Genomic DNA, 14,330 nt, shown 5'->3' with positions numbered 1-14,330 from the left:
CACAACATATCAAAATCTGGGGGCTGCCTCTAATGTAGTAGTTCAGGGGACAATTATAGCACTGAACTCTGTAAGAAACTAGAAAAAGACCAAATTAAACCCAAGGTAAGCAGAAGAAAAAAAAAATAAAGATCACAGTGGAAATCAATGAACTATGACCCAAGTCGGCAACCTGCAACCTGCCTGTTTGTTTTTGTAAATGAAGTTTATACACAGATACAGTCATGACCTTTCGTTCACATATTGTCTTTGGCTGCATTTGCACTATAGTGGCAGAGTAAAATAGTTGTGACAGAGACTGTATGGCCTAAAAACCTAAAATGTTTGCCATCTACTCCTTTAAAAACAAGTTTGCTAACCACAAAAACAACAAAGGCAATGAAGCAAAAGGCTGATTTTTTGAGATCAATAAAATTGGTAAGCCTCCAGCAAAGCTGATTGAAGGAGAAAAGGAAAAAGACAGAAATTACCAATGGTAATATCACTACAGCTTCTTCAGATAGTAAAAGGATAATAAAGGAACATTATGGACGACTTTATGCCAATTCATTCAATAACTTAGATGAAACTGACAAATTCTTTGAAAGACACAAACTAGTAAAGTTTACTCAAGAAGAAATAGATGTACATATTAAAGAAATTGTATTTGTTATTACAAACCTTTCCACAAAGTAAGCTCCAGGCCTAGAGGGCTGCAGTGGTGAATTATATCAAATATTTAAGGAAGAAATAATAGCAATTATCTACAAACTTCTAGGTTTGAAAATGAGGGAATATTTAATAGCTTATTCTGTGAGGCCACCAAAACCAGACCAAGACATTGTAAGTAAAGGAAACTGCAGGTCGATATCCCTCATGAAAATACATAAAATACCTCTAACAAAATTTTAGCAAATCAAAGCAACAATATATAAAAGGGATAATACATCATTACCAAGCGGGATTTCTCCCAGGAATGCAAGATTGGTTTAGCATTTGGAAATTTATTAGCGTAATTCATCAATTAACACACTAAAAAGTTATATTGTCATTACAATAGATGCAGAAAAGACATTTGACAAAATCTAACATCCATTCCCAATAAAAACGTGGCTCAGCAGCCAACCAGTTTTCAACACAGGCACCAACAACATACACTGAGGAAAGGACACCCTCTTCAATAAGTGGTGCTGGAAAACTGGATATCCATATGCAGAAGGCTGAGACTAGACCCCATCTCTCATCATGTACAGAAATCAACTACAAATGTGTTAAAGGCTTACACATAAAACATGAACGTATGAAACTACTGGGAGAAAACATAGAGGGAAAGACTCCAGGATGTTGGTCTAGTCAAAGACTTTATGACTAAGGCTCCTAAAGCACAGGCAACAAAAACAAAAATAGCTAAATGGGACTATATTAAACTAAAAAGCTTCTGCACAGCAAAGGAAACAATCGACAGAGTGAAGAGACAACCCGTTGAATGGGAGAAAAATATTTGCAAACTGTTCATCTGACAAGAAACGAATATCCAGAATATACAAGGAACTCAACTGGCAAAACAACCCATTAAAAAGTAGGCAAAGGATACTATAGACATTTCACAAAAGAAGACATACAAATGGTGAAGAGGTATAAGAAAAAATGCAGAGAAATGCAAGACAAAACCACAATGAGATATCATCTTACCCCAGTTTGAATGCCTATTATAAAAACACAAAAAATAATAGACACTGGAGAGGATACTGAAAAAAGAAAACTCTTATACATTGTTGGTGGGAATGTGAATTAACACAGTCATTATGGAAAACAGTATGGAGATTTCTCAAAAAACCTAAAAGTAAAACCACCATGTGATCCAGCAATTCCACTACTGGTATTTATCCAAAGGAAAGGAAATCAGTATATCAAAGGAATTAACCCATTTATGCTGGAGGTTGCAAATTTTTTTGGGAAAAATCAGACCTTGGCAGTGACCTTGAGCAGTAGGATATGCATAACTCCCACAAGCTTAGCATTCCAATAATGGAACACTAGGCATAAATAGGTTAATGTACCCCAATGTTCATTGCAGCACTATGCACAATAGCAAAGATATGGAATCAACCTACGTGTCCATCAGTGGATGAATGGATAAAGAAACTGTGGTATATATACACAATGTTATACTATTCGGCCATAGAAAAGGAATGAAATAATGTCATTTGCAGCAATGGATGGAACCAGCATATTAAGTGAAATAAGCTAGGCACAGAAAAACAAATATTGCATGTTCTCACTTATATGTAGGAGCTGAAAAGAAGTTTGTCTCATGGAGGCAGAGAGTAGAATGATGTTTACTAGAGCCTGAGAAGGGTCAAGTGGAGAGGGGGGATGAAGAGAGGTTGGTTAATGGGTACAAACATGGAGTTAAATAGAATAAATTTTAATGTTCCATAGCAGGGTAGAGTGACAATAGTTAACAACAATGTATTACATATTTCAAAATAACTAGAAGAGAGGACTTGAAATGTTCCCAACACATAGGAGTAATAAACACCTGAAGTGATGGACACCCCAGATTCCTAGAGTTGATTATTACACACTCTATGCATGTAAGAAAATATTACATGTATTCCATAAATATGTACAAATATTATGTACCAATAAAAAAAAACCTCTCAGCAAATTAGAAATAGAACTTTCTCAACCTGATTAAGGACATCTTCAAAAAGCCGACGCAGATAGACTTAACAGTGAAAAGCCAAATGCTTTGGCCATAAGATACAGGAACAAGCAAGAATGTCTGCTCTCACCACTTCTATTCAATATGATATTTGAGGCTCTGGTCAGTGTCATTAGAAGAAGAAAGAAATGATTCCCAGTTGGAAAGGAAGAAGTAAAACTGTCTCTATTTGCAGATAGCACAATTGCACATGGAGGTTCATTGGTGTCCGTAGAGAAAGGATAGACTTTTCACCAAGTGGGGCTGGAACGTGCATATGCAGAAGAATGAACTTCAATTACACCTTCTGCCATATACAAAAAGTGACTCATAGACCTACATGTAAATCCTAAAGCTGTGAAACTTTTGAAAGAAAACCTAGAAGAAAACTTTTATGGCCTTAGGTGAAGTAAAGATTTCTTAGATACAATACCAGAAGCACACTCAATAAAAGAAAAAAATGATTAATTGGACTTTGCAAAATTAAAAACTTCTGCTCTTGAAAATACACTGTTAATGGAATGAAAAAAGAGACAGACATGGACTGGGAGAAATATTTGCAAAGCAAATATCTGGTAAAGACCTTATATCCAGAATATGTCAAGAACTCTCAGCACCAATAATGGAAAATAAATAACCTATTTTTAAAATGGGCAAAAGATTTGAATAGATATTTCACCGAAGACGACACACAGTTAGCAACTGAATACATAAAAGATGTCTAACATCATCAGTCATTTGGGAAATGCAAATTCAAACACCTGCACACCTACTCGGATGGCTAAAAGTAAAAAGACCGAGCATACCAAGTGTTGGTGTGGATGTGGGGGTCCCAGAACTGTCATACACAGCTGGCGGGAAAGTAAAATGGAGCAGTCCCTTTGTAAAACAGTGTGTGGCCATTTCCTTAACAGTTATGCATATATAAAAATATACACAAATACTTAAAAAGTTGGGCTGAGAGCACCTTGGGGCAGGACCCAGGACAGGGCACAGCTGGGCATGAGGGTATCTGCCAGCCTCTGGGCAGGGCAGATCCAAGTTTTGTGGGGCCTGACGCTTGTATGACTTGGATGGCCCTCTGCAGGGAAAATAATTTTCAAATGAGTCAAGATTAGGTACAGAAGTGAATATTTAGGACAAACCAAGTGACCACAAATTCCTGGAGCTGTGGATCTCCAGGTTTCTTTTCTTTTTCTTTCTTTTTTCTTTCCAAGTCATCTTGAGATATTTTTCTAGAAATGCTCACATAGAAAAGCTTCCTGGTGGCATCTGGCTTCCCCTCCCCATCTCGCACACTCAGCCATTCCAGCCTTCGTAGCGCAAATGCTGTGCAGCACTGCTGTCCCCAAGGCAGAGCTGCTTCCAAGTGGCAACCTCGGTAGGTGGCAGTGCCCACACTCTTGTGAGTGACCACAGCAGCCAACCGAGCAGCCTCTGGGGTTGGGCTCCGCTGTCTCAGCCTCCAGCTCCCTTCCTACCCACCTCCACAGCTCTGCTGTCCAGCGGCTGTCTGAGCCCTGGCGAGCAGGGCTTGCCTGTGTAGTGAAGGGCTCCAGAGGGCATCGCAGAGCCCTGGCTGCTCCTCACCCTCCTGAGCATTGGGCCCCACGGCCTTTCCCCCTGCCTCCCCACAGGCCCACTGTGGTGCCCTCAGCCAGGACACAGCCCCGCCCTCTGCCTCAGCCCTCAGAGCAGCCTACTTGGTTTCCCCAGTTCTTGGCGGAGAGATGGCGGGAGGGAACGTGGGATGGCTGAGAGCCCAGAGCCGGGACTTGAATCTCTGGCTGTGCCACTCATTCGCTGTGTGCATTCAACAGGTTACTTAATTCCTCTGTGCTTCAGTTTTCTCATCTGTAAAATGTGGTTGGAAATAGTACCTTCCTCACGGAGTCACTGTGGAGGTTAAAGAACCCCGGGAGGGCATGTGTGTGGCAGCTGTGCTTGCCAGAAGGGTCACAGGCACTTACTAGCTGCTCAGTAAGCGCTGGTCCTATCTGCTCTCCATCCCTGGGTCACGGGCTCCAGCAAAGCATGGCTTGGGCCCACCCACCCCCTGGGAACACAGGTCTGTGGATCTCACACCCTACCAGCAGATAGTCCTGGGATGTCGCAGGTAGGGTGTATAAAGACAAACTCGTTCTTGAAAACCCTAAAATTACCTGTAAAGTCCAGTATAAATAGTTTTTTTATATTTCCCAAAGATCAATTCACTTACACATGAAAACTTGAAAACCAGAGGGGAAAGTCAGTTCCCAAGCAACTGTCTTGAGTTTTCCCATCCTTCTGCCTTTAGGTACCGATCCACTGTCTAGCCGTGAGATGGGTGTGGTGGAGTAATCTGGGGCGCTGTGCTGCATCCTGGTTTAACATCCAGCCTCTGTGACCTTCATATATACAGAGACTCTTGTCTTCATGGTGGGGAAGGGAGGCCCTAATCTCCGGGCCAAAGTTAAAAGCACATAGTGACGTTCAGCTGTGTTCTTAGAGTGGGCAAAATTGATTTGAAACAGAGCATAAAGTGAGGCCACCCTGGGGCACTGAAAGTCTCTGAGCTGGCCTAACATCTGCATGCTTTTTTTTTTTCTAATAGTGTCCTGGGGTGCTTTAAATTATTTCTATTTTGGCATGGGAAAATAACAAAGTGAGACTAAGGGAAAAAAGAGAAAATGGGACAGGGCTCCAAATAAAGAGGTGTGAGGTGTGAAAGGGATGGACTGTGAGATAAAAGCAAAGCTCAGCTGTTGCTGGAAGGACTTTGAGAGTATCCCACAGGGAGTAACGCTGACTAGTGCTGGGGATGGAGAGTGGGCTGCGGGCAGGGACCCGGCATTGCACAGGGACCCTCCATAAGCCTGTGTCTCCCTGTCTTCCAGGTGGTGCCGGGGAGCGGGAGAAGGTGCCGGCCAACCCTGAGGCGCTCCTGCTCATGGCCAGCTCCCAGCGTGACATGGAGGACTGGGTGCAGGCCATCCGCCGGGTCATCTGGGCCCCGCTGGGCGGAGGTACTGCCCGTAGATCGCATGCCCACCCTCTAGAACCCTTGCCTCCAGGTAATCATGCCCCCTGCCTGTCCTGAGCCCCCAAAGACCCCGCTCACTGGGGACTTGCTGGCTACATCCTGTGCTTCTCACAGCAAGCTGGCCCTTCCACTGCCAGCCCTCGGGAGTCACCCAACGACTGCCATGTACTCACTTCCTCCTTTATTGAAAACTGTGTATTAGACGTCTAAATGTACTGGATTCTATTCCAGTGGTGAGGAATTCATGAGGATAGGCCACACCTCCACCCTACCTCATCTCCATTCTCTGCAGGAGGGATGGTAGACAAGGACATGTGTCTTGTGGTATCCAGGGGTGAGACATGCCACAAAGCCAGTGAAGCTCAGTGAGAGGACGGCGGGGGTGTGGCTAGGTGGAGTGGCCCAGCAGACTTAATGCAGCGACGGGGAGCCAGGGGCATGCTGGGGGAGAGCATTCCGGCAGAGACATGGACATGTGCAAGCGCCCCAAGGTAGGGACGAGCTATGGGAACACGAGCCATGCCAGGAAGGCTGGGGCTCCGAGGTAGTGAAGACCAGGAGAGAGGGAGGGCCTGAGGTGAGAGTGGTCACCAGGGCCTTGGAGTCCTTGTGGGGATTTTTTATTTTGTTCTATATACAGTGGGATACCAGGAGGGCTCAGAACAGGAGACACACGGGACCTGGATTTATGAAAAGGGCCCCCTGGCCACCACATGAGGAGTGGACCATAGAGGGACAGGAGTGGACACAGCAGGCCAGGAGAGTCCATGGGATGGGCATGCAGCTGATGGTGCAAAGTGACCAGCTGCAGGTGTATCCTGAAGGTGGAGCTGCCAGGTTTTGCCTATGGTCTGGACATGGGGTATGAGAGAAATGAAAGGTGACTCCCAGCCATGCAGTCGCTATCTCTAGGTTGGTGTCCGTATGAAGTGGTTATGTAAAGACGTTTCATAATGGGATCACCATGGCATTGGGGCCAGAGCCACCAACTCCCTGCTGAATGTGGACACTGGGAGTCTGAAAGCTGGCCGGACTCTGACCACACAAGCTATGGACGTCCTCCCTCTCCCTATGGTGTTTGATCAGCACACAGTCTGGTCAGGGACTCACTTTTTGGGGCCGTGGGCCAATCTCCAGATTTCACAAGCCCCGGCTGAGCCCCTTCCTTTGCTCCTCTGTTTGCCCACTATCCTCTCCCACCCCTGGCTATGGTCTGCCTGACCACCTTTCATTGAATCATAAATCCCTTACAAGGAAGAGTCAATATAATATTGAGAGTAAAAGTTGTTCTCTCAGGCTTCATGAATGATATCACACTGTCAGCCTTGGTCCCCTTGATCCCTGAAGGTTGCAGCACATTTGACTTATGGCCCCAGATTAATGGCCTGGAAAGGCCTAAGCCCACCCAGGGATTTCTGCAGTGTCATAATGGCTTCCTTTGGTTCCAGGTTGCTGAAAGTGAACCAGTGGAACAGAATAGAGCCCAGAAGCAGAATCTTATATAGTTGGACTTTGATGTATGAGAGGTGACACTTTTGAGCACCAGGGAAAGAACATTATCATTATCTTGGGGTAGAGAAAGATTTTTTTAAATGAGTTACAAAAAAAAAAAAAAAACACTAATCTATTATGAAATTGTTGATAAATTGTATTTTATAAAATGAAGAGCGTCTGTTTGTAAAAAGTAGCTTAAGAAAATGAAAAGATGAACTATAGATTGGATGAAGGTGTTTACAACACATATGGTCATCAAATTACTCACTCCCCACACTCCTACAAATGAATGAGGCAAAAACAGACAAGGCAGCAGAAGCATGGGCAAGAGATTTGGACAGGCATTTCCTAAAAGAAGAAATCCTCATGACCAGTGAACATAGGCTCCTGCGCACAACCTCTTCAGTAATCAGGAAATGCAAATTAAATCGCAATGGGATACTTGTGTGCACCCACCAGAATGACTAAATGACTAAATGAAAAAGACGGTTTCAAGTGGTGAAGAGGATAGAAAGCTATAGAAACTTGCACATATTGCTAGGGAAATCAGCAGTGTCTGCTGAAGTTGATGCTGTGCACACCTGTGTCCCAGCAATTCCATATGAAGCATGTCCCACATAGAAATGTGTGCACAGGGAGGCCAGGAGACTTGGATACATGGGATGTGCATGGCAGCCTTACTGATAATAGCCTGACACTAACCCAAGTGCCCAGCAACAATACAATGGATGAATAACTATGACTCAGTCTTACAGTGGGAAACTCCACAACAATGAGAATGACTCTGTTACAGTGCCACCTAAAAATATGCATGAATCTTAAAAACAATGTGGAACTAAACCCAAACAAAGAAAAAACATAACATGTTGTATTATGTACCTATATAAAGCTGAAACACAGGGCACAAGTAAACTATGTTATTTATAGATAGATAGGTAACAGAATATAAAGAAAAGCAAAGAAATGAATGCCATGAAAGTTAGGATAGTAGGGAGGAGGGAAGAGGTTAAGATGGGATGGGAGAGGGGCATAGATATCTGAAATGTTCTCTAGCGTGACTTGGGTAGTTACACAGGTGTTCCTTTTACAATGACATGTTTATCTGCACATTTATGCTTTAAGAGCTTTTCTAGATGTGTGCATATAAAAAATAAATGAAACAAAGGGAGAAACTTGGGGTCGAAGAGTGAGATGACTTGCCCAAGATGACACAGCCAGCTAGGGGGCAGAACTGAGAAGTGGAAGTGGATGTTCTGATCTCGAAGACTGTGCTTGGTCCTGGCCCAAATAGCCCATCCAAGAGCTGCACCAAGACCTGCACCCAGCAGGCCTGGCTCCCCAGCCACACGTCCTCTCTGCTTGCTCAGAATTGGGGACCTTTGGCAGAATCCCACATAGACCCTAGACTGACCCCTTCCCCAGGCCTGGCATTTATCTGCCTTCCCGGGCTGTGTGCTGAAGAACTCACAACCATTAAAATAGGAACTGCCATCAAAGGCGCTTATCTCCTTTTTCCCCGGGAGTACAGAGGAAATGCAGAAATCTCAGGAGTTAGCGATGCTAGGCGTGTCTGGGCATGCACGGTGCTGGCAGGTGGGCTCAGTCGGCCCCTGAAGGTTTTCTGGCAGAGCTGTTATTAGCCCGCATCCTCTGGGAAGGAGGCTTAGAGGATCCGTCCTTCTTTGGCTGTTTTGTGACAGAGCCCCTGAGCCCTTTCTGGGGTGCTTATTCTGGCACAGGCAGGCCACCTCTGTCAGACAGGAGTGGGCAGTGTGCCCACTGCCGATGGCACAGCCCAGCCATCCCCTTGAGAAGTGGGAGCAGGCCACTGGTCAGGGGAGCCTCACTGCTGGTGGCCTGCCCAGCCCACCAAGCTGTGGCCCCAGCTGGAGTGCCTCTCATTTGGACATTCATTTGGTCATTCAGCCAGTCTGCCGTGGACTCGCAAATGTTCTAGGGGCTGAGGAGACAGCAGTGAGCTGGAGGGACAGGCACTGGCCTCATGGTGCTCACGTGCTAGTAGAGGAGGTAGGTGACCAGCTGAGCAGACATGTGGCAGGTTAGATGGTGGTGGGCACAGTGGGGACAGAAGAGGCAGGGAGGGGAACACAAGAGATAGGGTTAGGGTTTGGTGACTTTTGAGTAGAAGGAAAGAAAGGGTGGATGACAGCACAGGCAGAGGTGGGGGATCCATCCCAGAAGAACAGCAAGGAGGCCAGTGTGGCCAGAGCAGAGTGGACAAAGGGGTGGAGAGAGACCAAAGAATGAATGACCTTGTCATCATGGTAGGGCTGTTAGCACCTCATGGCGTGGAACAGAGAAGTGGCAGAGCCTGGCCTATCTTCTACCAGGATCCTTCTGACTGTCATGTTGAGAAGAGACCAAAGCCAGTTAGGAGCTCCTTATACAACAGTGCAGGTGAGAGGTGAGGGTGGCCTGGCCCAGTGGCAGTGGCGATAAGAAGTCATTGAATTATTGATTTATTTTGAAGGTAAAGCCAGTGGTATTCCCCTGCTAAGATGGATGAGAGGTATATGAGAATGAAGGAGAGAAGTTAAGGGTAATTCTGGGATGTTTTGATCTAAGCAATGGGAAGCTAATGGGTTAGCTATTAACTGAGATAGAAAGACTACAGGAACTGCAGCTATTTGAAAGGAAGATATGGGCCTAGTTTGAGATACCTATAAGATGCTCAAGTTCAGATGTCAAGTAGCCAGGTAAATATTTCAGCCTAGAAATCAGGAGAGAGGACTGGGCTAGAGAGATAATTTAGGGGGCCATCAGCACATAGATGGGGTTTGAAGTCATGAGGCTGGATGAGACAGCACAGAGCGGGTGGAGGGACAATAGAGGAGGTGAGAAAGAGAGCAAGCCCCGAGAGGGAGGAGAGTCAGAAGCCACCAGGGTCCCTGAGCCAAGTGAAGGAACAAGGGCAGTGATCAGCTGCAGCAAGTGCTGCTGATAAATCAGCCAGAGGGTGAAAGCTGGGCAGTTGTTGGTGACTTGAGCAAAGGGGCTTTTGTGGAGTGCCTGATAATAGTGGGAATGAGAAAGGATGATAGGAGGGGAATTGGAGTGACAGCATAACCAACTCTTTCAAAAAGTTTGCAGGAAAGGGAAAGAGAGAAATGTGGACAGCAGCTGGAGGAGGAGGTGAGGTAAAGAGGAAGTTTGTTTATTTTTTTAAGCTGGAAGACAAAGCATCATTGCAAAACATTGATGGTGCAGGAGGGACAGAGAATTATTGCTGGAACACCAATATTTCTTATGGATATAGATAAAAAATCATCCATCGAATACTAACATGCCGAATCCAAAGAATTATACCCCATGACCAAATGAGATTTATCCTAAGAATGGAAGGGTGATTTAATCACCTGAAAATCAATTAATGTAATATATTAACAGAATAAAGGACAAGAACACATGACCATCTTAGTAGACTAGAAAAAGCATTTTATAAAATCCAGCACCCTTTAATGATTAAAACACTCCAGAAAACTAGGAATAGAAGGGAACTTCTATGATAAAGGGCATCTACAAAAAGCCCACTGATAATATCATACTTAATCGAGGAAGACTGGGTACTTTTCCTCCAAGATCAGGAGCAAGACAAGGATTCTTGCCTTCACCACTTCTGTTCAGCATTGTACTGGAGGTTCTAGCCAGGACTATTATGCAAGAAAATGAAATAAGATGAAGCTTGATTGAAAAGGAAGACATTAAAGTATCTCTGTTTGCAGATGGCATGATCTTGTATACAGAAAGTACAAAAAAAGAAACTATTAGAATTAATTAAAAATTCAGCAAGGTTGAAGGATACAAGATTAGTATATACAAATCAATTGTATTTGTGTACAGTAGCCATGAGCAAACTGAGAATGAAATTAAGAAAATTTCATCTACAGGAGCATCCAAAAGAGTAAAATACTTAGGGATAAATTTAGCAAAAAAGTATAAAACTTATATTCTGAAAATAACAAAGCATTGTTGAAAGAAATTGAAAAAGATCTAAATAAGAAGAAAGACATCCCATGTTCAGGAATGAGATATGTGATATTGTTAAGAGGCCAATACTCCTCCAACTGATCTCTGAACTTCCATGCCCAGTTCAGGGAACACAGCCCCAGAAAGACGCATGGGGCAGTACCTCCTTGCCAGCTGTCTCCTTGCCAGCTCTCTCTGAGAGGAGAGAGAAGGGAGACAATAGTCACAGGGTCCCCAGGACTGCTTCAGCATCTGGTGGGTGCTTAAACAGGTGTGCCCCTTGCCTGGTTATCTGGAGAGAGTCGGCAAGCCCCCTTAAAGCTTGGAATTTATATGCATAGGAAGGGGCTTAGCCAAGTCCATTGCATTGAAGGGTGAGAGGAGGCAGAGTGAGGCTTTGGCAACAGGCTTGGGTCTAGGTGTGATCTGACTCTGCCACTTGCTTGCTGTATGACCTGACACCTCTTATCCTTGCTGTACCTCTGTGTTCTTGTTTGCAAAATAGGAAGAATAATATGTTTTTTTGCAGGATTGTCATAAGAATTAAGAGAGAAAATGGACATAAAGTGCTCAGCATTCTCTCAGTACCAAATAGTCCTCATTCATTCATCAAGCAGTTATTAATACCTGTCACATGCAGGCAGAGGACTCAGCAGGGAAGAAAGCAGTGTACAGTGTACAATTCCGTGGCATTAAGTGTATTCACCCTGTTGTCCAACCATCACCACTATCCGTCTCCAGAACTTTTTCATCTTCCCAAACTGAAACTCTGGCTTCCTCCCTCCAGCCCTGGGCAACCACCATTCTACTTTCTGTCTTTATAAATTTGACTGCTCTAAGTACCTTGTATAAGTAGAATCCTGTAGTATTTGTCTTTTTGTGACTGGCTTATTTCACTTTGCATAATGTTCTCAAGTTTCATCTATGTGGTAGCATGTACTGGAATTTCCCTCCTTTTTAAGCTCAAATAATATTCCATTGTATGGATATACCACATCTGTTTATCCATTCATCCATTGATAGACACTTGAGTTGCTTCTGTGTTTTGACTATTGTGACTAATGCTGCTGTGAATATGAGTGTGCAAATATCTCTTTGAGTCCCTGATTTCAATTATTTGGAGTATATACCCAGAAGTGGGATTGCTAGATCATATGGTAATTCTATTTTTAATTTTTTGAGGAGCCTCCAGGCCATTTTCCACAGTGGCTGCCCCATTTTATATTCCCACTGGCAGTACACAAGGTTTCTAGTTCCTCCACATCCTCACCAGAACTTGCTTTCTGTTTTTTGGTTTTTTTTAAAATAGCCATTCTAACAGGTATGAAGTGGTATCTCATTGTTCATAAGGTGTTGAAAGAGGTGAGAGAGTGAGCCAAGGGGACATCTAGTGGAAGTGCGCTAGACTGAGGCCACAGCTCGGGCAAAAGCAGAACATCTGACATGGTCTAGAACCAGCACAGAGGCAGATGGGCTGGAGGGAGTGAGCAAGGGAGCCAGATGGCAGAAGGTAGAGGCTTCCTGGGCCCCTTTCAGTATTCTAGCTGTTTTATTTTATTTTATATTTTATTTTATGTTGTTTTGTTTTATTTTATTTTATCTTTGAGACGGAGTCTTGCTGTGTTGCCCAGGCTGGAGTGCAGTGGCATAATCTCGGCTCAGTGCAACCTCTGCCTCCTAGGTTCAAGCAATTCTCCTGCCTCAGCCTCCCGAGTAGCTGGGATTACAGGTGCATACCACCATACCCGGCTAATTTTTGTATTTTGAGTAGAGCAGGGATTTCACCATGTTGGCCAGGCTGGTCTCGAACTCCTGACCTCAAATGATCCACCTACCTTGGCCTCCCAAAGTGCTGGGATTACAGGCATGAGCCACCACACCCAGCCGCTGTTACTCTATTTTTTTTTTCTTTCTTTTTTTGAGGCTATCTGGGCTCATTGCAACCTCTGCCTCCCGAGTTCAAGTGATTCTCCTGCCTCAGCCTCCCGAGTAGCTAGGATTACAGGCACCCACCACCATCCCCGGTGAATTTTGTATTTTTAGTAGATACAGGGTTTCACCATCTTGGCCAGGCTGGTCTCGAACTCCTGATCTTGTGATCCACCCGCCTCGGCCTCCCAAAGTGCTGGAATTACAGGTGTGAGCCACTGTGCCCGGCCTGGCTGCTGTTATTCTTAAGTGAAATGAGGAGGGAGCATTGGAGGGCTTTGAGCCAAGGAATGTCTTGATCTAATACATCATTTAATTTGCAATAATCCAGGCAAGAGAAGGGGGTGCTCTCCCTGTGGTCAGGGTAGTGAAAGTGATCAGATTCCAAATCTATTTTGCAAGTAGGACAATAAGCTCTCCTGGCTATGGATGACAGGAAGGGTGCAGTGGAGGCTGACTGCAAGGTGTCTGGTTGGGCAGCTGGAGGCTGGAGTTGTTATGAATTAAGAAGGGAAGACTTAGCACAGAGCTGGTTTGGGAGGCTATGGCAAGACCATAGCTCAGTTTGGACACGTTTAGGTTTGAGGTGTCTATGAGTCATTAAACCAGTGGAGATGCTGAGCAGGCAGTTGGATTAAGAAGTCTGGGGGCTGGGACTGGTGCTAACTAGCACTGTGGTAACTGTTCCACTATGGCCAGCAGGCACTGCCAAGCAAAGCCCTGAAGCTGTTGGTCCCAACCTTACCAGTGGCAGCGCAGAGGGCAGTCCTGGGGCAAGGAGCCCAGCTGGGAAAAGGTGTCCCTGCCCAGAGTGACTGCTTGGTGCTGGGGCAGGGCATGGGGGCCGGAGATAGGCAGTAGGCCTGTGGTCGTCATCGGAGCTGCACTGCCCTGGCCTGGCTGTGTGGGAATCTCACAGACTTCTGGAGACTTTTCTCAGACCCCCAGGAGTCAACTCTCCTGCCCTTGGGTTCCTCTGGAATCATGGGTGAAAGAAAGAAGGGAGAAATACAGCTCCCTGAAGCCCTGGGGCAGGACACGTGACATGAAAAAAAATCCAACCTTGGGACAACCTGGTGGGACACAATGCAACCTTGTTAGCTGTTGGTGGTCATCATTTGATGGAATGACATCTCTAAAAGGAAGCCCTGGAGGGAGACATAATCAGATTCAGAGTGAAAGGTGATTACCCCCAGGCCAGGCTGCCAGTGG

General features: G+C 45.0%; 1 protein-coding gene across 14 annotated transcripts in view; it reads left to right on the top strand.

The window, feature by feature from the left end:
* Window positions 1-14,330, top strand: part of ARHGAP22 (Rho GTPase activating protein 22) — a 209,503-nt gene that overhangs the window by 170,564 nt on the left and 24,609 nt on the right. For 7 of the 14 annotated variants that reach the window (XM_021943273.2, XM_009214414.4, XM_003903636.5 and 4 more), the window contains one exon: window positions 5,563-5,739. The exons of 2 other annotated variants lie outside the window; for them this stretch is intronic. In XM_021943273.2, the coding sequence (XP_021798965.2) occupies window positions 5,563-5,739 (177 nt within the window). Of the gene's footprint in view, window positions 1-5,562; window positions 5,740-7,156; window positions 12,216-14,330 lie in introns of those variants that run through there. 5 more of the 14 variants (XR_002524276.2, XM_021943270.2, XM_003903635.5 and 2 more) reach the window with 2 other exon arrangements.

This window comes from Papio anubis, chromosome 11, assembly GCF_008728515.1.
Source record: "Papio anubis isolate 15944 chromosome 11, Panubis1.0, whole genome shotgun sequence".
Lineage (NCBI taxonomy): Eukaryota > Metazoa > Chordata > Mammalia > Primates > Cercopithecidae > Papio > Papio anubis.
The sequence above is the reverse complement of the archived record's forward strand: the minus strand, read 5'-3'. Positions and strand labels throughout refer to the sequence as shown.